Genomic DNA, 24026 nt, shown 5'->3' with positions numbered 1-24026 from the left:
GTTGGATGCTACACCTAGAGCCGGCACTAAATTCGTCGAGCCGGGGAGAAGAGCGGCATCTACCCCCCCCCCCCCCCCCCCCCCCCCCTCTTTCGCCATTCTGGCGGAACCACTCCCGTGCGAGACGTGCTGTGAGCGTCACTCGCCGGCTTAAGCGATTTGCGCGCCGCGGTGCGGAGGCGTCCCGCAACACGGTGTGGGCGCCGCCAAGCCAGCAGACGCGGGCGCTGGAGGGCGTCGCGATGCCATTCTACGGCGTGGGACGTGCCGTGCCGCTCGGTAACGTGTCACTCCCGGCGACTGTCGTAATATCGGGAGAGCACAGCCACGTGCTCCAGGCCTGGGGCTTCCGCTTTCCCTGTTCCGTATGCGTGACATCCACGTCATGTGGCGAGAGAAACGGGCCTACGCGCCTTTTTTATTTTTTTAAGAGCTGCGGTTGATGTAACCTTTGTATGTGATTCTACAAAAGAGCTTAGGACAGAATATCTTTCCTTATTTTCTCAGAAAAAGTTAATTAGTAGTATGAAGGAACAGGAAATGCGAAAAAGGTACAACGTTATTATCTCATCACCCATTCCCCATAGAAAAGAAAGCAAGAACTACATACTCTCGGAATGAAGGACATAATCTATCGTTACCAGCGAACTCTTATTGACAATATTGTTCAGAGAAAGCTAAAAACTCAAGCTAAAACACTAATATATCCACCAACAATACACCAAACGATTTCTAGAGAAATACGTGTATTACCATTTGTTGCTAAATTGTCTTCGGAAAAAGGTAATACTGGGAAGGTAAAGAAATATTCAGTAACCTATTATTCTACAGAGACAGTAAGCAAATCTCCTGTTAAGGAGGACAAATACACTACTAGCCATTAAAATTGCTACACCACGAAGATGACGTGCTAACCGACAGGCAGAAGATGCTGTGATATGCAAATGATTAGCTTTTCAGAGCATTCACACAAGAATGACGCCGGTGGCGACACCCACAACGTGCTGACATGAGGAAAGTTTTTCTTTTTTTTTCACTATTGGACTTAACTCCTAAGCTCGTTAGGCCCCTACAACTTAGAACTACTTAAACCGAACTAACCTAAGGACATCACACACACACATGCCCGAGGCAGGATTCGAACCTGCGACCGTAGCGATCGCGCGGTTCCAGACTGTAGCGTCTAGAACCGCTCGGCCAACCCGGCCGGCGTGAGGAAAGTTTCCAATCGATTTCTCATACACAAACAACAGTTGACCGGCGTTGCCTGGTGAAACGTTGTTGTGATGCCTCGTGTAAGGAGGAGAAATGCGTACCACCACGTTTCCGACTTTGATAAAGGTCGGATTTTAGCCTATCGCGATTGCGGTTTATCGTATCGCAGACATTGCTGCTCGCGTTGGTCGAGATCCAATGACTGTTAGCAGAATATGGAATCGGTGGGTTCAGGAGTGTAATACGGAACGCCGTGCAGGATCCCAACGGCCTCGTACCACTAGCAGTCGAGATGACTGGCATCTTATCCGCATGGCTGTAACGGATCGCGCAGCCACATCTCCATCCCTGAGTCAACAAATGGGGACGTTTGCAAGACAACAACCATCTGCACGAACAGTTCGACGACGATTGCAGCAGCACGGACTATCAGCTCGGAGACCATGGCTGCGGTTACCCTTGACGCTGCATCACAGACAGGAGCGCCTGCGATGGAGTACTCATCGACGAGCCTGGGTGCACGAATGGCAAAACGTAATTTTTTCGGATGAATCACAGGTTCTGTTTACAGCATCATGATGGTCGCATCCGTGTTTGGCGACATCGAGGTGAACGCATATTGGAAGCGTGTAATTTTTCATCGCCATACTGGCGTATCACCCGGCCGGATGGTATGGGGTGCCACTGGTTTCACGTCTCGGTCATCTCTTGTTCGTATTGATGGCACTTTGAACGGTGGACGTTACATTTCAGATGTGTTGCGACCCGTGGCTGTACCCTTCATTCGATCCCTGCGAAACCATGCATTTCAGCAGGATAATGCATGACAGAATGTTGCAGGTTCTGTACGGGCCTTTCTGTATACAGAAATGTTCGACTGCTCCCCTGGCCATCATATTCTCCATATCTCCCACCAATTGGAAACGTCTGGTCAATGGTGGCCGAGCAACTGGCTCGTCACAATACGCCAGTCACTACTCTTGATGAACTGTGGTGTCGTATTGAAGCTGCATGAGCAGCTGTCTGTACCTGTACACGCCATCCAAGCTTTGTTTGACTCAATGGCCGGGCGTGTCAAGGCCGTTGTTACGGCCAGAAGTGGTTTTTCCGGGTACTGATTTTTTCAGGATCTATGCTCCCAAATTGCGTGAAAATGTAATCACATGTCAGTTCTAGTATAATACATTTGTCCAATGAATACCCGTTTATCATCTGCATTTCCTCTTGGTGTAGCAATTTTAATGGCCAATGGTGTAGGTAATATTGGGAAGATAATGAAATATTCAGTAAGCTATTATTCTACAGAGACAGTAAACAAATCTCTGCTTTAACGGGAGGAAGAGTAATTCCCAATGGTTAAATGTAGCTGCTGTATTAAAAAAAATGGTAGGGCAGTTTGCTCCAGGCTTCAAGAACATCACAGAAAACAGATTCTATGAGGGCGTGCTGAAATGTAATGCTCCGAATTTTTTAGTGTTGAAAGTCTTAAATCGTTTGAAAATAAAACAGACGTTACCAACGTTCTTTTTTTATGTGCGGTTCCACAGCTTCAGTGTATCGTTTAAATGATGGAACCATTTTAATCACGGTAGGCTGTCAGTTTCATTCCTTTAATGCAATGGGACCGATGACCTCACTGTTTGGTTCACTCACTCAAATCAGTCAACCAACAAACCTTAATACATCATGCGTACAAAAAAACATTACTAGCTAGTTTCGACCGTGGGCCTTTTTCAAATGTGACTATTGGTGGTGTGTGTGTCACATAAAAAACAAAAAAAACAGACATCTTCCGATTTTTTTGGGGACGGGCACGTTCCCACATATATAGAAACATAGTCCGCAGCTCGTGGTCTCGCGGTCGCGTTTTCGCGGTCGCCGAGCACAGGATCCCTGGTTCGATTCCCGGCGGGGTCAGGGATTTTCACCTGCCTCGAAATGACTGGGTATTGTTGTGTCGTTCTCATCACTTCATTATCATTCATGAAAGTGGCGTGTTTGGACTCAGCAAACGTTGGGAATTTGTAAGGGCGCTGATAAGCGCGCAGTTGAGCGCCCCACAAACTAATCATCATTACCATTATCATCATCATCGTCATCGAAACAAATATAGTCTTGTAAGCTGATTGGTATGTCTGGTATGTGACCATTCGTGCTGCCCTTCTCTGTATACATTCAGTATCCCCCGTTAGTCCTATTTGCTACGGATCCCATACACTTGAGTAATATTCTACAATGGGCCGCATGAGTTATCTATTAACAATCTCCTTCCTAGACTGGTTGTATTTCCCCATCACTCTACCCCTAAGCCGAAGCCTACCACCCGCTTTATCCACGACTGAGTCTATTTGATCATTCCATTTCATATTCCTACAAAGCGTTTCACCCAGATACACGTGTCAACAAGTATACCCTTGCACTGTGAAGTTTTATTCCGACATGCTATGTAGTCTCACAGTGTGGCAGTCATCTGCGATCACTTTATAAAGCATGTTTGCATTTTGATGTTGGTTATCAGGCGTCAGAATGAACCAGGTGGCTCGAAACTAGTCGTAAGGCATATGGACTGCAAATGTGACATATATGTTAAAAATTGCTTCATGAAGTATTAAAACGGTTGTTGGATTTGTATCAACAAATAGTTGAAACTGGAAAAAGAGAGGTAGGAAAAAAACACTCGTTAGACCTATTCTTGAGTACTGTTCAACAGTCTGGGACCCTTACGAAGTAGGGTTAGTCGAATAGAGAGAAAAGATCCAACGAAGAACCGCGCGTTTCGTCGCGTATCGATTTTCCGGCGGAAGAGCGTAGAGGAAATGCTCAACAACCTCCAGTGACAGAGGCGTTGTGTATGAAATTTCTAGAGTTTACGCTCAGAGAAGAGTCAGGCAACATTTTACTTCCTCCTACTGTTTTGATGCAACTCTCCACGGTACTCATCCCTGTACAAGCCTCTCCATCTAGCAAAAACTACTGCACCTTGCATCCTTGAGAACCGTCTTACAGTATCCCTTACTCCCTCTTTGCTATTTTTACTTCCCGCACTTTCCTGCATTACCAAATTAACGATTCCTTGACATTTCAGGATCCCTTCTTTAGGTCAAATTGCGCTCTAAATTTCTTTTATTCCCTATTCTGTGCAGTACCTCCTCATCGATAACTTGATCTACCTATACAATAATTAGCATTCTGTCACAACACGTATTCAAAAGATTCTATTCTCTTCTTGTCTGAAATGCTTATCGTCCACGTTTCACTTCGGTACAAAGCCAGTCTGCATTTTATATCCTCATTACTTCGGCCATTATCAGTTATTTTGCTGCACAAATATCAGACATCATCTATTACATTTAGCGGCTCATGTGCTAATCTGATTTGACTACGTATTTTAAGCTTCTTTTACTTTTCCTTAGGTTCGTCTTCTAACCTCTTTTCAAGACACTACCCATTCTGTTTGACTGCTCTGCCAAGGCCCTTACCATCTCTGACAGAACTACAATATCGTCAGTAAACCTCCAAGTTTTAATATCTGCTCCCCGAGCTCTAAGGCTCTTTCCAAATTTCACCCTGGTCACCTTTACAGCTTGCTGAATGTACAGATTGAATGACTTCGGGGATAGGCTGAAACTCTGTCGTACGTCTCGAGAAATCACTGCAATGAGAAAATCGTACAAATTAAAGCTCAAATGGGGCTTTGCCGCCAGTCATTCTTCGTGGATAGAAGAGAAAAGGTGGGAAAAAGTAGTGGTGTCAGAAAATAGTCTGCCACACACGGAAAGGCGTCTTGCGGAGACGCTCGTGATAATTGATAAGACTGTATCATGAATCAAACACCCCCTTCATCTTCCTCCTCCTCCCCCCTCCCCCTCCCTCTCTCTCCATCTCCCTCCATCTCACTCTCTCTCTCTTTCTCTCTTTTTTCTCTCTCTCTCTCTCCCTCCCTCCCTCCCTCCCTCCCCTCATTTCACGTCCCCTCCCTTCTTTCTTTCCTTCTTCCTCCCTCTCCCCCTCTCTCATTCCCCAGTAGAGCACACGTCGTATCGACTGCCGTAACCGCACCACTGGGTCCGTGTGCGGTCAGTCAGCGTAGTGCCAGTCACCTCCTCCTCCTCCTCCTCCTGCTGTCTGCCCCTCCCCTTCTCCCCCCTACCCCGCCTACCCCCACCGCCCCCGGCCGCCATTAAGCCGTTGTCATCAGCATTGCCGACGCAGCGGCAACCGGCGGATCCCTGTCGGTTATCGCTGCGGTTCAGACGGCTACAGCGCTTTGCCCCGTGCGAATCGCCCCGTCGCTCCTGATACGGGCCGTACCTGCACGTGAAGTGGCTTCGCGCCTGATTGAATCTCGGGCGGTCACGCTGGCTCAGACGGCTGCACGAGCTGACTCTAGCGGTCTCCCGAGGACGTTGCTACGCCGCTGTCACTGTCTGTCTTGCCCCTATCAGCAGCACGTGGGGGGCAAAGGACAAGGATGTACCTACAGAGGTCTCAGAATAATTGGGAGAATCGCCAATAAAACGACTAGTTGCGTTGGTGTGTAGAATCTATGAGCCTGACGATATAGCATCTCAATTTCGTAAAAACATCATCTACAAAATTCCGAAGATTGCAAGAGCCGACATGTGCGAGAATTATCGCACAATCAGATTAACAGCTCATGCACACAAATTGCTGACAAGAGAACTATACCGAAGAAAGGAGAAGAAAATTGAGGATGTGTTAGATGACGATCAGTTTTGCTTTAGGAAAGGTAAAGGCACAAGAGATGCTATTCTAACGTTGCGGTTAATAATGGAGGCAACACTAACGAAAAATCATGATACGTTCATATCATTTGTCGACCTGGAAAAAGCGTTCAACACTGTAAAATGGTGCAAGGTGATCGAAATTCTGAGAAAAATAGTTGTAAGCTATAGAAGGAGATGGGCAATATACAATAAGCACAAGAGGCAAGAGGGAACAATAAGAGTGCAAGACCAAGAACGAAGTGCTCGGATTAAAATGGATGTAAGACAGGGATATAATCTTTCGCCCCTACTGTTCAATCTATACATTGAAAAAGCAATGACGGAAAGAAAAGAAAGGTTCAGGAGTGGGATTAAAATTCAGGGTGAAAAAAATATCAGTAAGATTCGTTGATGACATTGATATCCCCAGTGAAAGTGAAGAAGAATTACAGGATCTCTTGAATGGACTGCACGGTCTAACAAGTACAGAATATGGATTGAAAGTAAATCGAAGAAAGGCGAAAGTAATGTGAAGGGGCAACATGAGAACAGCGAGAAACTTAACAACAGAATTTGGGATCACGAAGTAGATGAAGTTGAGGAAATCTGCTACCTAGACAGCAAAATAACCAATGACAGACCGAGCAAAGAGAACATACAAAGCCGGCCACAGTGGCCGAGCGGTTCTAGGCGCTACAGTCTGGAACCGCGCGACCGCTACGGTCTCAGGTTCGAATCCTGCCTCGGGCATGGATGTGTGTGATGTCCTTAGCTTGGTTAGGTTTAAGTAGTTCTAAGTTCTAGGGGCTTGATGACCTCAGCAGTTAAGTTCCATAGTGCTCGGAGCCATTTTTTTAGAACATACAAAGTAGAGCAGCAATGGCAAAAAGGGCATTCCTGACCGAGAGACGTCTGCTGGTATCAGACATAGCGATCAATTTGATGAAGAAATTTCTGAGATAGGAGTGAAACATAAACTGTGAGAAAACCGGAACTGAAGAGAATGGAGCATTTGAGATGTGGTGCTATGCTACAGAAGAATGTTGAAAATGAGGTGGACTGATAATGTTAAGGAATGAGGAGGTTCTCCAGACAATCAGCGAGGGAAGGAATATGTGGGAAACACTGACAAGAAGGAGGGAGAGGATGGTAGGACATCTATTAGACATAAAGAGCGAGGTAGCGCTGTCGTTAGCACACTGGTCTCGCATTCTGGAGGACGACGTTTCAAACCCGCGTCTGGCCGTTCTGATTTGGGTTTTCCGTGATTTCCCTAAATCGTATAAGGCAATTGGCGGAATGGTTCCTTTGAAAGGGCACGGCCGATTTCCTTCCCCATCCCTCCCTAATCCGGGCTTGTGTTGTCGACGGGACGTTAAACATTAATCTGCTCCTCCTTCTCCAATAACTTCCATGGTACTAGAGGAAGCTGTAGAGGCTAAAAATTATACAGGAAGACAGGGATTCGAGTACATCCAGCGAAAAATTGTGGACATAGTTGCAAGTGCTACTCTGAAATCAAGAGATTAGCACAAGAGATGCATTCGTGGCGGGCCTCATCAAACCGGTCAGATGAGTGAAGACGCAAACAGACAAAAAAGTACTGTGAAAGAACGACACTGGGGTAATCGACAGATCCTGCAGGTTGTATCTTCGTTGATGGTACAAATTTTCACAGATGAAAACAGAGATCCCGCGCAATTCATCTCGCTCTCTTCATCGGTAAGACCAGAGTCGTCGATGTCGGCGTTCAGGTTGACACCGTGCTCCTTGAACTTAGGAGGCATTCGATACAGTTCCGCACTGTTGTCTAGCTGACAAAATACCCCGTGAGTCTGGAAAGTTTCGAGACAGGATTAATAAAAATTTTAAACAAATAATACTTCAATCAAATGAAACTATTTGGTTGCAGATACCTTCTGAACTATATAAATATAAAGCGACAAATGAAAAATTGTACCAAGGCTGGGATTCGAACCCAGGTCTCCTCCTCACAAAGTAGATGCACTAACCACTACAGCACCCTGGCTCACTAGCTCTGCCCAACTGCACAGACTGCCCTAGCACGCCTCCCTCCTCGATCCAGATTCCAGTGAGACTTGAAAACGTGTGTAGAAGCGTACAGTTTCATTTGATTAAAGTTCCTGTGCCTGGGTTTCGGGCAGGATCGTCTGATGCTGAGGTGCTTTTTCAGTACAGTTGGAGAGCCTGTGCAATGGTGTTCAAGTTTAGGGGGAATACCAAGTGGGCCGAGACGGGTTCATACCCCATTTATAGAAGTATCAATCGTTTCCTTTTTCATTACCAACAACTCTACAAAACTCCTCTTCCTATCAACATTAATGATAGGAACGATCCTGTCCATTTCATCAAATTCCTGATTTGGGGTTTGAATAGGATTTGTATTGAGAAGCCAGGTGTGCTAGGGTAGTACATGCAGTTGTGCAAAACAACAGTGCCACGGTGGATTAGTGGTTAGGGCATCTGCCTTCTGAGGAGGAGACCTGGTTTCAAATCCCGGCCTTGGTACAAATTTTAATTTGTCGCTTCAGCCTGGGTATATATATTGGTGTTTTGCCCTTAAGGAGCGCAGTTGGACTAAACAACATGGCCAGTTCCTTTTGCTGCCTTCCTTACTGCCCAAACTTCCCTCATTCGCTCGCTGTGTTTCTTTTTCCGGTCCTCTGTCCATCCGTCTTGTCGGCTTTGTGTCTTCGGCTTCATTTTGATTGCCTTTTTGGTTGCCCACATTTCTTTCATCTGCCGGCTGTGATCTTGCTTGCGTTCTTCGGTCCATTTTACGCCTGTTCGTTGATCACTGTGTATCTTATGTAGTTTACTTTTCTTAATGATGTTTCTGAATATTATTCCGTCGTTTATTGTGTCTGCTGTTTATATATATATATATAACTGGCATTTGGTTCATAAAATCTTAGTCATTCTATTCGGTTCTTGACAGCTGCGTGTTACATCGTGTTTAAAATGACTTAAACGTTTTATATCAGAGCTTCAGAAAAAACAGCTTGTGTTTAAAGTGAGTTACATTAAATATTTGAGATCAGATCTTCAGAAAAATGTCTTTTAGCGAGCGAAAAAAATTCTCCACTTTCTTTGCGATACAGTCATGTTTACCAGGCCAAATAGAAAATTCGAGCGCCACTTTATAATTCTGTAAAGTTCGGAGTGTAACACAGTAATATGGGAGACAATGAGCCAGAAACAAATAACTGAATAATAAAAAACTTGCGGAATTTTTACGTTACAATTAATTATGATGCTCCGTGACATGTTGCTGTTGTTGTTGTTATTCTTATTGTGGTTGTGGCCTTCTGTCTGAAGACTGATTTTATTCATCTCTTCGGGCTAGTCTTTTGTGTGCAAGTCTCATCTCTGCACAGCTACTGCAAGCTACGAGGGCGTGCTAAGAATTACTGCCTCCAATTTTTTTTTTTTTGAAACCTCTTAAAGGTTATTAAACAAAGCAAACGTTATTAACATTCTAGATCGTTATTCTACGTGTCTACATATTTATTTTTAATGGGAGTCACCCTGACGACGAACACAATTCTCTCAACGAGAGGCCAGTTTGTTGATACCGTCTCTGTAGAATGTGTGACTTTGTTGACGAAGCCACCTCACCACTGCTTGCAGCGCTTCATCACTATCAAATTGAAGTCCTTGAAGGTGTTCTTTAAGTTTTGGAAACAGAAGAAAATCGGATGGGGCCAAATCGGGACTGTACGGTGGATTATCGATATGGTGGACGACTGATGAGTGAACTCAAGGCGTCGGATTGATGCACATGTCGCAGCATTGTCATGCTGAAGGAGAGGGTACACCATGCGTGAATGCGTGAACGACCTCTTCGAATCCGTGCTTTCAGCTCCCCCCTTCGGAGGTTCGAGTCCTCCCTCGGGCATGGATGTGTATGTTGTCCTTAGCGTAAGTTAGTTCGTGTGTAAACCTAGGGACCGATAACCTCAGCAGTTTGGTCCCATAAGAACGTACCACAAATTTCCGAAATTTCTGTTTTCTCCGATTACATTCAGTACGTCTTCATTAGTTATACCATGTACCAGTTTTTCTGCAACACCACATTTCAAAAGCAACTATTCTCTGCTTGTCTGAACTGTTTATTGTCCACATATAACGTGAATAATTATTGACGAGGAAAGGGGAAAGAATAGAGTTGTTCAGTTGACCCGTTGCGTTGTATGTTATGATTTCGCTAAAATCTATAGACTCCTACTGTGTAGTCTCGAGCCGCCCATTACGTCCTGTTGATTGTTTGGCCGCAACTCGTATGTTCACAGCCGGTGGTGTGAATAGGATAGATACGATTTGAAACTCAGCCGAGGTACCAGAGAACCGTGATAGGTAGCCGTAATTTCTGTTTGATATTCTGTTATTGTTACGCGTTGGTAATATATGCGGGGCCAGCCGAGCGCGGCCCGGCAGTTAGATAGTTCGTCATGTGTGCCGACCACTAATTTCGCCGCTGGGTTTACCTTGCGTGGGAGCTGTTTGTTAGCCCGGAATAGCGGCCAGGGATGGCCACCGGCTGTGGTCTGCACGAGCCAACATTGCTTTGGCCGTTGGCGATCGTCAAGATAGCGGGCGACAACAAGTGGAAGTTCTCGAGCCTGAATCATATAACAGGGTCGCCAGTCGCATATACTCCACTGTTTCGACAGTTTTGTGGAATTTTAATTTTTGCTGTGTGTACATAGGTAGTTACTCTGGTAGCCTCGTCGATAGATGCCCCCCCCCCCCCTTTCCCGTGAGTTTGATACAGCTTTTAAAAGGGACTGAATTTTCTCATACTGAGAACTTACTTGAGGAAAAACTTTCAATAGCCAAGAACGCGTAAATTAGTCCTTGTTGACAACCGGTTTCGACAGATGTAACTGTTATCTTCTGGGTTTCAAGAAATTTCTGTTGTAAAACGTGTTCAGTTGCGAGTTAGTACCTCACAACGAAGCATGTCTTATAACACAAAATTCTTGAAGGCCAGAGGATGACAGTTACAACTGTCGAAACCGGTTGTCAGCAATAAAGACTTAATTTACGCGATCTTACCTAGTGAAAGATTTTTCCCAGGCAAAACTTTTGAAAGGTGCCCTGTGAAATTTCAAATCACGCTGCTGCTATACTAAACCAGCCCTCCCCCCTTCCACCGGTCCAGTATACTTCGTGTTGATGACACTTCTTTCCTAGCCCTCTACGTAGCTCTCCGGAAAACCCCACAATCCCTCGAAGTCCATCTTAATCAGTTTCCTTTTGATGTAACTAGTGGCTCCTGAAGATAAATCCCACCGAAACAATGGCATTAATTATAGGACGAACCATCTGTTCCCTCTTCGTCCACGACTTTCACCTAACCATTTCCGTCCTACCTCAGAAAAGTCCGTGAGTTCCCATTCTGCGCCGGCCGCGGTGGTCTAGCGGTTCTAGGCGCTCACTCCGGAACCGCGCGACTGCTACGGTCGCAGGTTCGAATCCTGCCTCGGGCATGGATGTGTGTGATGTCCTTAGGTTAGTTAGGTTTAAGTAGTTCTAACTTCTAGGGGACTGATGACCACAGATGTTAAGTCCCATAGTGCTCAGAGCCATTTGAACCATTTTTTCCCATTCTGCTCTCTCAAGATATCTAGTGACTACCGTGGTCACAGATATAGAGTACCTGGCAGTAGGTGGCAGCACAATGCACCTAATATGAAAAACGTATGTTTTGTGTGTGTCCGGATACTTTTGATCACATACTATATATTCCAACAAATCCCATTGTTTCTCGTGTGATCGCACGATGCCACGCCATTACCAATATATTCGGTCACCCCTCTACCTATACAAACACCATATCGTATCCCAAAGCACCTAAGCGACTCTCCCAGACGATAAGTCCGGCATAATATCAGCATAATATCAGCTATAGCTCTACCACAACTACCCAACTCCACTTCAGGATTCCCCCTTTCATCGTCCCTCTCCATCTTTCCTGTCCCTTCTCCTCTTGGTACTACAGCTTTGCCCACACACTAAACTACTCCTGTTTCTCCGTTTTGCTACAGTCCAGTGGGGATCTGTATTTATCTTCGCACTCCTCACCCTTACTGAACACCTTTCTGCTCCTCAAATGCTTGTTTCCATTGTTAAGTCGTTCAGTCTTTTAGTGAAAGAGTAGTATTCCATTTCAAAGAACGTCACCGTTCCTGCAAGGTGTTTTAAATATGTATTGTTGCTTAATATTTCCCTTTTAGTCTTTTGTTTTTAATTTCGGAAAAGAATAAAATCGAATAACCGTTTAATGTCATGTAAACACCAACAAAATTCACCTTTTCATCGCTTTTACGACATCTGTAGAATTCTCCCTCTGTCAATGATATTTGTCTCGTTTTAATTTATATTTTAAAGATTTTTACTGAAGACCGGAAATCGTACCCCCTTCTGAGGGGGATGAAATAACAATAAAGAAAAACAAATTGCTTGTCATTTTCTCTAGTAGTTTCCTGTACGCGTATGTCTGAACAAGGTGTGATGCGTGAATGCTCGGAAGTAGAGGAAAATCGAGTATCGTAAGGCATTAATCTTTTTTCTGTGAGAAGGTTTGAATTCAACCGAAATTTATTAGTAGCTCATAAAGGTCTACTGTGACTCTTCTTCTTCATTCTCCACCTCGAACAAATGGGGGGGGGGGGGGGGGCTTTATCCAAACGAGGCCGTGAAATAGTTCCAGATAAACGGCGTAAGGGAAGTCAGAAAAGTGCAACCAGCCTAGAATACGTAGAAAGAATACGCGGTAGGGCCAAAGTAACTGGTATAGGCATGAGTATTCAAATACAGAGATATGCAAACAGGAATACGGTTCTGCGGTCGGCAACGCCTATATAAGACAAGTATCTGGTGCAGTTGTTAGACCGGTTACTGCTGCTACTATGGTATGTTATCAAGCTGTAAGTAAGTTAGTAAGTTTGAACGTGGTGTTATAGTCGGCGCACGAACGATGGGACACAGCATCTCCTAGGTCGCAATGAAGTGGGAATTTTCCAGTACATTTCACGAGTGTTGCGTGAATATCAGGAATCCGGTAAAACATCAGATCTTCGATATCGCTCCGACCGGAAAAAGATCCTGCAAGAATGAGTCAACGAAAACTGAAGAGACTCGTTCAACGGTGACAGAAGTATAACCCTTCCGCAAATTGCTGCAGATTCCAGTACTGGGCCATCAACAAGTGTGAGCGTGCGAACCATTCAACGAAGCATCATCAGTATGGGCTTCGGAGCTGGAGACCCACTCGTGTACCCTTGATGACTGCACGACACAAAGCTTTACGCCTCGCGTGGGCTCGTCAACACCGACATTGGACTGTTGATAATTGGAAATACGTTACCTGGTCGGACGAGTCTCGTTTCAAATTGTGTCGAGCGGATGGACGTGTACGGGTATGGTGACAACCTCATGGAACCGTGGATCCTGCATTTCAGCAGGGGACTGTTCAAGCTGGTGGAGGCTCTGTAATGGGGTGGGGCGTGTGCAGTTGGAGTGATATGGGTCCCCTGATACGTCTAGATACGACTCTGACAGATGACACGTACGTAAGCAACCTGTCTGATCATCTGCATCCATTCATTTTCATTGCGCATTCCGACGGCCTTGGACAATTCCAGCAGGACAATGCGACATCCCACACTTCTAGTAATGCTACAGAGTGTCTCTAGAAACACTCTTCTCAATTTAAACACTTCCACTGGCTACCAAGCTCTCCAGACCCTGTCATAAAGCGACGTCTACTAGGCAATGGGCTGCGGGGAATAACATTCCTGAAATGGACTGACCTGCCCATATCTGATCAAATGGAACACCTTCGGGATGAATCAGAGCGACGATTCTGCTCCTGATCCAAGCGTCCAATATACCTGCTTTGGTTTCGACTCTCGAGGATGAATGGGCTGTCATTCCTCCACAAATATTCAAACACCTCATCGAAAGTGTCCCAAGCCGAGGACAATCTTCATAAATGCGAAGGGTGAACACACCCCAAATGAATCACCTTTGATTGGATAGTGCATATTAATTACTGAGATATTGGAATCAAATATTCTTTTTGAAACTGAACTTTTTTTTAGTCATCAGTCTGCTGACTGGTTTAATGCGGCCCGCCACAAATTCCTCTCCTTTGTAACCTCTTCATCTCAGAGTAACACGTGCAGCCTACGTCCTCAATTATTTGCTGGCTGTATTCCAATCTCTGTCTTCCTCTACAATACCTTCTACAGCTACCTCGAGTACTATAGAAGTCATTCCCCGATGTCTTAACAGATGTCCTACCATCCTGTCTCTTCTCTTTGTCAGTGTTTTCCACATATTCCTTCCCTCTCCGATTCTGTACAGAACCTCCTTACCTCATCAATCCACCTAATTTTCAACATTTGCCTGTAGAACCACATCTCAAATTCTTCGATTCTCTTCTGTTCCAGTTTTCCCTAAGTCCATGTTTCATTACCATACAATGATGTGCTCCAGATGTACATTCTCAGAAATTTCTTCCTCAAATTGAGGCCTGTGTTTGATACAAGTAGACTTCTCGTGACCTGGACTGCCCTTTTTGCTGATGCTAGTCTACTTTTAATATCCTCCTTGCTCCGTCCGTCATTGGTTATTTTGTTGTCTAGGTCGCAGAATTGTTTAACTTCATCTACTTCGTGACCATAAATCCTATTGTTAAGTTTCTCGCTGTTCTCATTTCTGCTAATTCTCATTACTTTCGTCTTTCTTTGATTTACTCTCAGTCCATATTGTGTACTCATTATATTGTTCATTCCACTCAGCATAACAGGTAATTCTTGTTCACTTTCACTCAGGATGGCAATGTGATCAGCGAATCGTATCACTGATATCCTTTCATCTTGAATTTTACCTCCACTCCTGAACATTTCTTTAATTTCCATCATTGTTTCTTCGATGTGCGGATTGAACATCGGGGAGTAAAGATTGTATCTTTGTCTTACACCCTTTTAATCTTATTCGACCACTCTTATTCTTCCCTCTTGGCTCTTGTATATTACATGTCTCTCCCTACAGCTTACCCCTATTTTGCTCATAATTTCGAACATCTTGCAGCATTTAACATTGTCAAATGCTTTTTCCAGGTCGACAAATCCTGTGAAAGTATTTTCATTTTTCTTTAGTCTTTCTTTCATTATCTACCGCAACGTCGGAATTATCGGTCTGGTGCCTTTACCTCTTCTAAAGCCAAATTAATTGTTATCTAGCACATCCTCAATTTTCTTCTCCGTTCTTTTGTTTATTATTCTTGTCAGCAACTTGGATGAATGAGCCGTTAAGCAAATTGTGCGATAATTCTCGCACTTGTCATCTCTTACCGTCTTCGAAATTGTGTGGATGATGCTTTTCCGAAAGTCAGATAGTATGTCGTCGACACATTCTACGCACCAAGTTGAATATTCGTTTTGTTTCCGCTTCCCCCAGTGATTTTAGAAATTCCATGGAATGAATCTATGCAGTGTGCCTTATTTGATCTTAACTCCTCCAAGCTCTCTTAAATTCTGATTCTAATACTGGATCCCTAACTCTTCTAAATAGACTCTTGTTTCTTCTATCACGTCAGACAAATAATCCCCCTCGTAGAGGCCTTCAGTATACTCTTTCCACCTATCCGCTCTCTCCTCTACATTTAACAGATGAATTCCCGTTGCACTCCTTAATGTTAACTACTTCATTTTTAATGTCATCGAATGTTATTTTGACTTTCCTGTACTCCGAGTCAGTCCTTCCGACAGTCATTGCTTTTTCGGATTCTTCACATTTTTCATGCAACCATTTCGTCTCAGCTTCCCTGCACTTCCTATTTACTTCAAATCCTCAGCGACTTGTATTTATGTATTTCCTGAATATTTTTGTACTTCTTCTTTCATCGATCAACTGAAATATTTCTTCTGTTACCCATGGTTTCTTCGCAGTTACCTTGTCTGCGCCAATGTTTTTCTTTCCGACTTCTGTGATTGCCGTTTTTAGACATGTCCATTCCTGTTTCAACTTTATCACTTACAGTGCTAATCTATATTGCTGCATCCATAGCCTTAGAGTACTTCAAACGTGTCTCGTCATCCCTTAGTATTTGCGTACTGATTCTTCCTGACTAATCTCTTGTGCTTCAGCCTTCTCTTCATCAATACTGTATTGTGATCTGGGTCTTTATGTGCTCCTGGGCACGTCCTAGAATTCAGTAACTAAGTGCGGAATCTCTCTCTCTAACTGAAATCTTCCGTATCATCTGGTCTTTTCCAAGTATACCTCCTCTTCTTGTGATTCTTGAGCAGAGTATTCGGTATTACTATCTGGAATTTATTACAGAACTCAATTCGTCTTTCCCTTTTGTTCCAAGAGCATATTCTCCTGTAGCCTTTTCTTCTCCTCCTTCCCCCACAACTGCATTCCACTTACCCATGGAATTCAGCGGCTTTTCGCTCTCCACAATCAGATTAGTCTTTCCCGAATCACTGCAATGTTTAGAACTGAGAATTTGTCTGTTTTACACATGAGCAGAATATGTGTATTCTATGCCTTGTGCATGGCGCTGACAGGCGCCCCTTAAGAGTATGCTACGCCGCAGCACACAGCCCGCTGCCCCGTGTAGCGTTTGCTGACGGTACCACTTTGCTCGTGTGTTGCAGCCGGCGTGTCGGGGCGCTGCCAGTTCCCCAAGCAATGGGCCGGCAGATGGTTCCAGTCGGGGGTGCCGCACCTCATCACGCTCAATGCGACGCACATCGAGACCAAGGGCGAGTGCGTCGAGAGCGACGGCGACAAGTTCCTCACCGAGGACAAGTGAGTATCCAGCAGCCCAGGAAGGCGCTCTTCCTCTGTAGCTCTACGTGACGTTTATTTTAGTGTTTATCATTCTTTCTAATGAAGCCTGGTTGGCTAACTGTGGTAGGCACACTATACTAGCTGAAATACACTGGTGTGAAAATGTTAAGGATCAAAGTAACTTTCACATTAAAACTTACCCTCCCACACATCACTGTTAAAATTCTCTTAGTCTCTTCACCATTTTTTAAAGTTTCGAGAGGCGTAAGATATACAAAAGAAAAACTTTTTACTTATCTTTATTACCTCGTTGTTGTTGCCTCCAGTTGTCTCTAGGGGTACATCCTTGCGGTGAAATATAGACTCAACATTGTAGGGTCCTGTTGAACTGAATAACTGATGAAATTCTTTCTGTTGTTATGAGTATATTTTTATTTTATCCCATTCTTCTATGTCACACTGACTTCACAATCTCCATGTCAGAATACTAATTTGCAAATGGTTAACAAGCCAGGCGAAAATAGGTCGCTGCATTTTTGGCGGATTTCTTTTAGATACTAACCAAAGCAGAGGTGACAGTACATCTTTTTGAATGGTCGCCATGGGAGTGTCGGCGCAAACGGGCCCCACTTAATATTTACAAGAAATGTGAGCGTAGGCTTCAGTTTAGAACTTCCTCTCCAACACTCGACGTTTCCCCTACAGCGATCTCAGCCCCCCCCCCCCCCCCGCCCCCCCACCGCCACTGCCGCTCTTCCCACGCGTCCCCAACCGACTGCGCAACTAGCGGCCACGGCATTTCCCCGGTATTATACCACTGGAAACTTAAGAAGGAGTGATCACTGCTGTATATCCAGATAGGTAGAGAGAGAGATAGGTTCAAATGGCTCTGAGCACTATGGGACTTAACATCTATGGTCATCAGTCCCCTAGAACTTAGAATTACTTAAACCTAACGACACCACACACATCCATGCCCGAGGCGGAATTCGAACCTGCGACCGTAGCAGACGCGCGATTCCGGACTGAGCGCCTAGAACCGCGAGACCATCGCTGCCGGCCAGAGAGATAGAGATAAAGAAAGAAATTTCGACGTTTCATGATCAGCTCCAAATTTCTGTCACTTAACATCAGTTGTGATCAAAAATTTTTATAGATTCGCTCTGCAAATTACGGATACATTTGCTTCCAACGACATCAACGCTGTGAGTTCGTCCTCAAAGTTAGAACAGGTTTTACACCTCCTAATGAGGCAACGCAGGGCAGAAATTATTGACCTAGAAAAATTAGTACCCTGCGAATGGCACCACCACATCCAGCTAGAAAAATTCCCGGGCGACTACAAAGAGAATGTCGGATGATAATTCGCCTATTCCTCCCCACAGCGCGAGTTGGCGACAAGAGCCATAGAATTTTACTCTCTCAAGTGATCGGGGTCATAAATCGCTAATTGCAGCCCTCCCATATTTCGTACCGCTCTATTTCCTACAAGTACTCAGAGGAAGTGCTTCATTAGTGCAGAGAGCCAGCTAGCTAGACCCAGCGGGTGCTTCTGAATTACAGCGACCAACACGCGCAGCAAAATGCTCCCGAATTTTCCGGACACTGCCTCGCTCTTCCTTCTATACGGGGGTCGGTCCAAGTCGTGTGGCCGGAAGCCAGGGACAATTATTGGTCTACAGCCCTTTTCGTACGTTTAGTTTAAGTCTCTTAGTAGGGGGCTCTCTGCTCAGCCAGCAAATAAGTCAGTTTTCTAGGTCGACAGTCGCTTACTTGACGAAGCAATTTACATAGACGGCGAAATTTTCCACCACTGCTTGGGAATGGTTTGCTGCGTGTTCCAGCAGTCGCAATTACGTAAAAATTTGCTACTGGCACATTTGATGTTAACTCATTTCCGTAAATTAAGGGGAAAGAAATTGCAAAAATAGCTATAATTAAGAAGAAATTCTGTGTCGAATGTGATGAGTCATAAAAAGTTCATGCCATATGACACAACATCAATAAAACTTAAGGATACATTGCGAAGTGGTTTATCTCGAAATTAGAATATACGCTATTTGATTAAAACTATTCCATGACTAGAAGGTCGGGTGTCTTGTGTTGACAATAGGGAATCGATAAGAGCGGAATGGCTTGGTCAGGAAAGCTCAGCGATTTCAAACCTGGACTAGACTCTGGGCATGGTCTAGCGGTTCTAGGCGCGCAGTCCGGAACCGCCCGACTGCTACGGTCGCAGGTTTGAATCCTGCTTCGGGCATGGATGTGTGTGATGTCCTTAGGTTAGTTAGGTTTAAGGACCACAGTAGTTACGTCCCATAGTGTTCAGAGCCATTTGAACCATTTTTTTAGTCACTGGGCAACCTTAAACAGACACCGAAGCTGATGATGCAGTTTTTCAGGTGTACACACTATCACGGAAAAAAACTGTGAGGCAGTTATCTCGTGCCACATCAGCTAAACCATTATTCACGGGATATTCTCACTCAGTGAAGGAAACCTTCCATTTCGACACTTCTCCATGATCTGAACAAGGATGATCACGATAGGCGAATTGAATTTTGTGATCGGTTAGTCAAGGCGAACGTTTCAAAGATGTAACGGAACAATGATTAATCGTGATAATTTCGTGTATTGGGTTAACGAAAACTCATATGTAACTGAAGAAAGGCATGTTAACCTACCAGGAGTACTGGTATGGTGTCTACTTCAGTATGGTGTACTTCAGCTCGTACTTCTTTGAAGAGATTGTCACAGGCGGCGGTTACGTATAAATGTTGTAGATGGTAACCTCAGGCTATAACGATACTTTTGACATCGAAACTTGTTACTTTCAGCAAGATGGGGCGCCACCTCACTTTCAACTTGATCTGTGGGAATTTCTCAATCATACATTCTCTTCGAGACAGATAGGACGAAGAGGAAGTGCTGTAGGCCATCCGGCTCGATCACCTATTTAACCTTTAAGACTTCTGTCTTTGGAGTGCTGTCAAGAACACAAAGTACGCAGCAAAACCACAAACGCCGGATGATCTAAGAAAACAAACTGAACAAGTCTGCGATGCTATTCCATTAGGGACAATACAGTTGTTTGTCGTTCTGTTCCAAGTTGTTGTTGAAGATGCACTCGATGGAAGATTCTTATTTTGAGCATAGACTGTGTTAAGTCAACACCTGTGACAGTCTGGTTTTCTTTTCGCATTAGGAATCATCACAAATAAGTAAACCAAAATGCATATGTTGAAAAGTTTGCTGTGAAGAATTTAGTCACTGGTCATTTCAATTTTGCTGAGTTTTGGTTCATAGATGTAGCTAACACATCGTAGTTGTTGCTAACGGTCGAAGGAGAGCTATACCCATTCCATTCTCGGGGAAAATACAGGAGACATATTGGTGGTTGTCCACGACGGGGTTGGCAGCTATGCACCAAACGTGGCACTATGGCCTGTTATGCGGAGTGCGCTGTTGCCTCGTTTTTCTGTTTATCGTATGCTCCTAACACGACCCGAAGTTGGAGGTGAATAACTCACTAAAATGAGAAGACACCAGGAATCATCAGCTGATGATGTCGAGTGGATGCTTTTCAGTCTACGTTCGCTGGTTTCAGGAAACTTTGCGACTCGCATAAAGAGACGTGAAAGCCGAATATCTGTTACCTCTAAATGAGCACCTGGACGAAGCCGAGAGCCACGCGGAGTGGTCGCTAGGATGAGGCGTCATGTCGCGGACTGCGCAGCCCGTCCCGCTGGAGGGCCAGGGTGTGTGTGTTGTTCTTAGCATAGGTTACTTTAATTAGTGTGTACGTCTAGGAACCGATGACCTAAGCAGTTTGCTCCCTTAGGAATTCACACACATTTGAACATTTGCACGAAGCCGAGAAGGACTCCTCGGGATTCTTCCCGTCATCATGGGCTTCTGCCGTTTGCTCAGACACATTGTCTATCCATACACAGAGCTTAAGATACACTACTACAGCATCAGTGGTGCCTGATTTCAGTACAAATCCAACACTGTTCCTTCCGAATAGTCCTCAAGCTAAATCTTATACTACTTTTCGAAACTCAACAGTTGTAGAAATACAAACCTAGGTTTATTAATTTGTAACCATTGTGATCTGAGGCTTCGCCGGTGTATATGCTACTTACAAGGCCCTCGGGCGTAGTACCGGACACAGTCGTCGGAGGCCCGTGTTAATATATGTAACACATTGTGAAACCTTCCCGTCTCCTCTATATCTCTTTTGTTGTTACGCAATGACCGTCTCCTCTATATCTCTTTTGTTAATGATAACCTTCCCTTTTACAATAACCTATGTAATGCAGTAAATGAAGCAGGCAAAAAGGAATACAAACGTCTCAAAAATGATATCGACAGGAAGTGCAAAATGGGTAAGCAGGACAAATGTAAGGATGTAGAGGCTTATCTCACTAGGGGCAAGATAGATACTGCCTACAGGAAAATTAAAGAGATCTTTGGAGAAAAGAGAGCCACTTGTATGAATATCAAGAGCTCAGGTGGAAACCCAGTTCTAAGCAAAGAAGGGAAGGCGGAAAGGTGGAAGGAGTATATACAGGGTTTATACATGGGCGATGTACTTGAGCACAATATTATGGAAATGGAAGAGGATGTCGATGACGACGAAATACTGCGTGAAGACTTTGTAGAGTACTTAAAGTCCTGAGTCGAAACAAGGCCACGGGAGTAGACAACATTCCATTGGAACTACTAACGGCCTTGGGAGAGCCAGTCCTGACAAAACTCTACCATCTGGTGAGCAAGATGTATGAGACAGGCGAAATACCCTCAGACTTCAAGAAGAATATAATAATTCCAATCCCAAAGAAAGCAGGTGTTGACAGATGTGAAAATTACCGAACTATCAGTTTAATAAGTCACAGCTGCAAAATACTAACGCGAATTATTTACAGACGAATGGAAAAACTGGTAGAAGCCGACCTCGTCGAAGATCAGTTTGGATTCCGTAGAAATGTTGGAACACGTGAGGCAATACTAATCTTACGACTTATCTTAGAAGAAAGATTAAGAAAAGGCAAACCTACATTTCTAGCATTTGTAAACTTAGAGAAAGCTTTTGACAATGTTAACTGGAATACTCTCTTTCAAATTCTGAAGGTGGCAGGGATGAAATACAGCGAGCGTAAGGCTATTTACAATTTGTACAGAAACCAGATGGCAGTTATAAGAGTCGAGGGGCATGAAAGGAAAGCAGTGGCTGGGGAGGGGGTGAGACAGGGTTGTAGCCTCTCCCCGATGTTATTCAATCTGTATATAGAGCAAGCAGTAAAGGAAACAAAAGAAAAATTCGGAGTAGGTATTAAAATTCATGGAGAAGAAATAAAAACTTTGAGGTTCGCCGATGACATTGTAGTTCTGTCAGAGACAGCAAAGGACTTGGAAGAGCACTTGAACGGAATGGACAGTGTCTTGAAAGCAGGATGTAAGATGAACATCAACAAAAGCAAAACGAGGATAATGGAATGTAGTCAAATTAAATCGGGTGATGCTGAGGGAATTAGATTAGGAAATGAGACACTTAAAGTAGTAGCGGAGTTTTGCTATTTAGGGAGTAAAATAACTGATGATGGTCGAAGTAGAGAGGATATAAAATTTAGCCTGCAATGGCAAGGAAAGCGTTTCTGAAGAAGAGAAATTTGTTAACATCGAGTATAGATTTAAGTGTCAGGAAGTCATTTCTGAAAGTGTTCGTATGGAGTGTAGCCATGTATGGAAGTGAAACATGGATGATAGATAGTTTGGACAAGAAGAGAATAGAAGCTTTCGAAATGTGGTGCTACAGAAGAATGTTGAAGATTAGATGGGTAGATCACATAACTAATGAGGAGGTATTGAACAGAATTGGGGAGAAGAGGAGTTTGTGGCACAACTTGACAAAAAGAAGGGACCGGTTGGTAGGACATGTTCTGAGGCATCAAGGGATCAGAAATTTAGCATTGGAGGGCAGCGTGGAGGGTAAAAATCATAGAGGGAGACCAAGAGATGAATACAGTAAGCAGATTCGGAAGGATGTTGGTTGCAGTATGTACTGGGAGATGAAGAAGCTTGCACAGGATAGAGTAGCATGGAGAGCTGCATCCAAGCAGTCTCAGGACTGAAGACCACAACAACAACAACATTGAACCTTCCATTAGTATTTCTATCTCTTGCTTAATAATAACAAATGAAATTTTCCCTTTGAAATTTATTCTCTTTCTCAATGAAATGACTTTACAGACGTTCAAATGGGACTTACGTTTTACAATAATCTTACAACTAGCATTGTGCAAACATACCTTCAGTAGTCTTGAGCTTCACAAAGAAAATAATTCAATACTATTAGTTCCTCTTGTTATAATAGTTTGCTGATGTCTCTGTACATCCGTTTATAATCTCTTGTAAATCATAGCTGGTGGCTGGCAGGCACACTACTCCTCTCAACCTCTCGCTTCAGACCTGCTACCAACTGGCTTCACATCTCGCTTACTACTGACTTCTACGAAAGCTAAAGTGCGGTTCTGCCAACAATGCTTTCTGGTGCAGACAATCCCTGCTACCATTACAAAATGTATCAAGGCGAGGTCTTTCCCGCTCTTTTCTTAAAATGTATCCATACGCGGTCTCTCCCACCCTTTTTAAAATTATATCGATTTGCGGTCTTACTTGTCAGCAATAATTTGGTGTAGACATTCCCTGCTGCCACAATTATTTCCAACATGACAAATATTAATTATTCCCACTTAATCCTATTAATAAAATATAAACATCCTTCATAAATTGTGATTTGACAATAGAAAATAGAAATATACACGTCTTACAATTGAAGAAAGTACCGTACCAGGTGCCCTTACAAAAAATAAACTTTTCTTGGTGGCTTTTTAACGTCGTTCACACACTATCGCCAAGTTACGTTAATGTAATGCGTGGCTGCTCTGCAGAACAAACAGTAAATCAAAAATTTGTGTCGCTGATAGTAGTTACTCCAAAAAGTGGAAACTTTTTGGACTCATTCGCTAAAATTTGTGGAATTTTTCGTGTTGAGATACCTCACGGGAAACCACAGCCGAACTAGCTTTGATATTTACAGCCTTGTGGAGTGCACCACACTTCTTCTTTTTCAATTTTTTGATCTTTAAATAGTGATAAGCCACAGTAATGTCCTCTTCAGGAAAGCTCATGATTGCAACTGAAAGTGAAAGAGAAACGTGATTTGTGCTGTCTAGTCGTTTTGTATAA

The 24026-nt window shown here is 44.0% G+C and overlaps 1 protein-coding gene across 1 annotated transcript in view; it reads left to right on the top strand.

The window, feature by feature from the left end:
• The window catches only part of LOC126284738 (uncharacterized), a 957335-nt gene that overhangs the window by 861661 nt on the left and 71648 nt on the right, over positions 1-24026 (top strand). The window contains exon 2 of the mRNA XM_049983878.1: positions 16640-16793. Within this exon, the coding sequence (XP_049839835.1) occupies positions 16640-16793 (154 nt within the window). The remainder of the gene's footprint in view (positions 1-16639; positions 16794-24026) is intronic.

This window comes from Schistocerca gregaria, chromosome 8, assembly GCF_023897955.1.
Source record: "Schistocerca gregaria isolate iqSchGreg1 chromosome 8, iqSchGreg1.2, whole genome shotgun sequence".
NCBI classification, from domain to species: domain Eukaryota; kingdom Metazoa; phylum Arthropoda; class Insecta; order Orthoptera; family Acrididae; genus Schistocerca; species Schistocerca gregaria.
The sequence above is the reverse complement of the archived record's forward strand: the minus strand, read 5'-3'. Positions and strand labels throughout refer to the sequence as shown.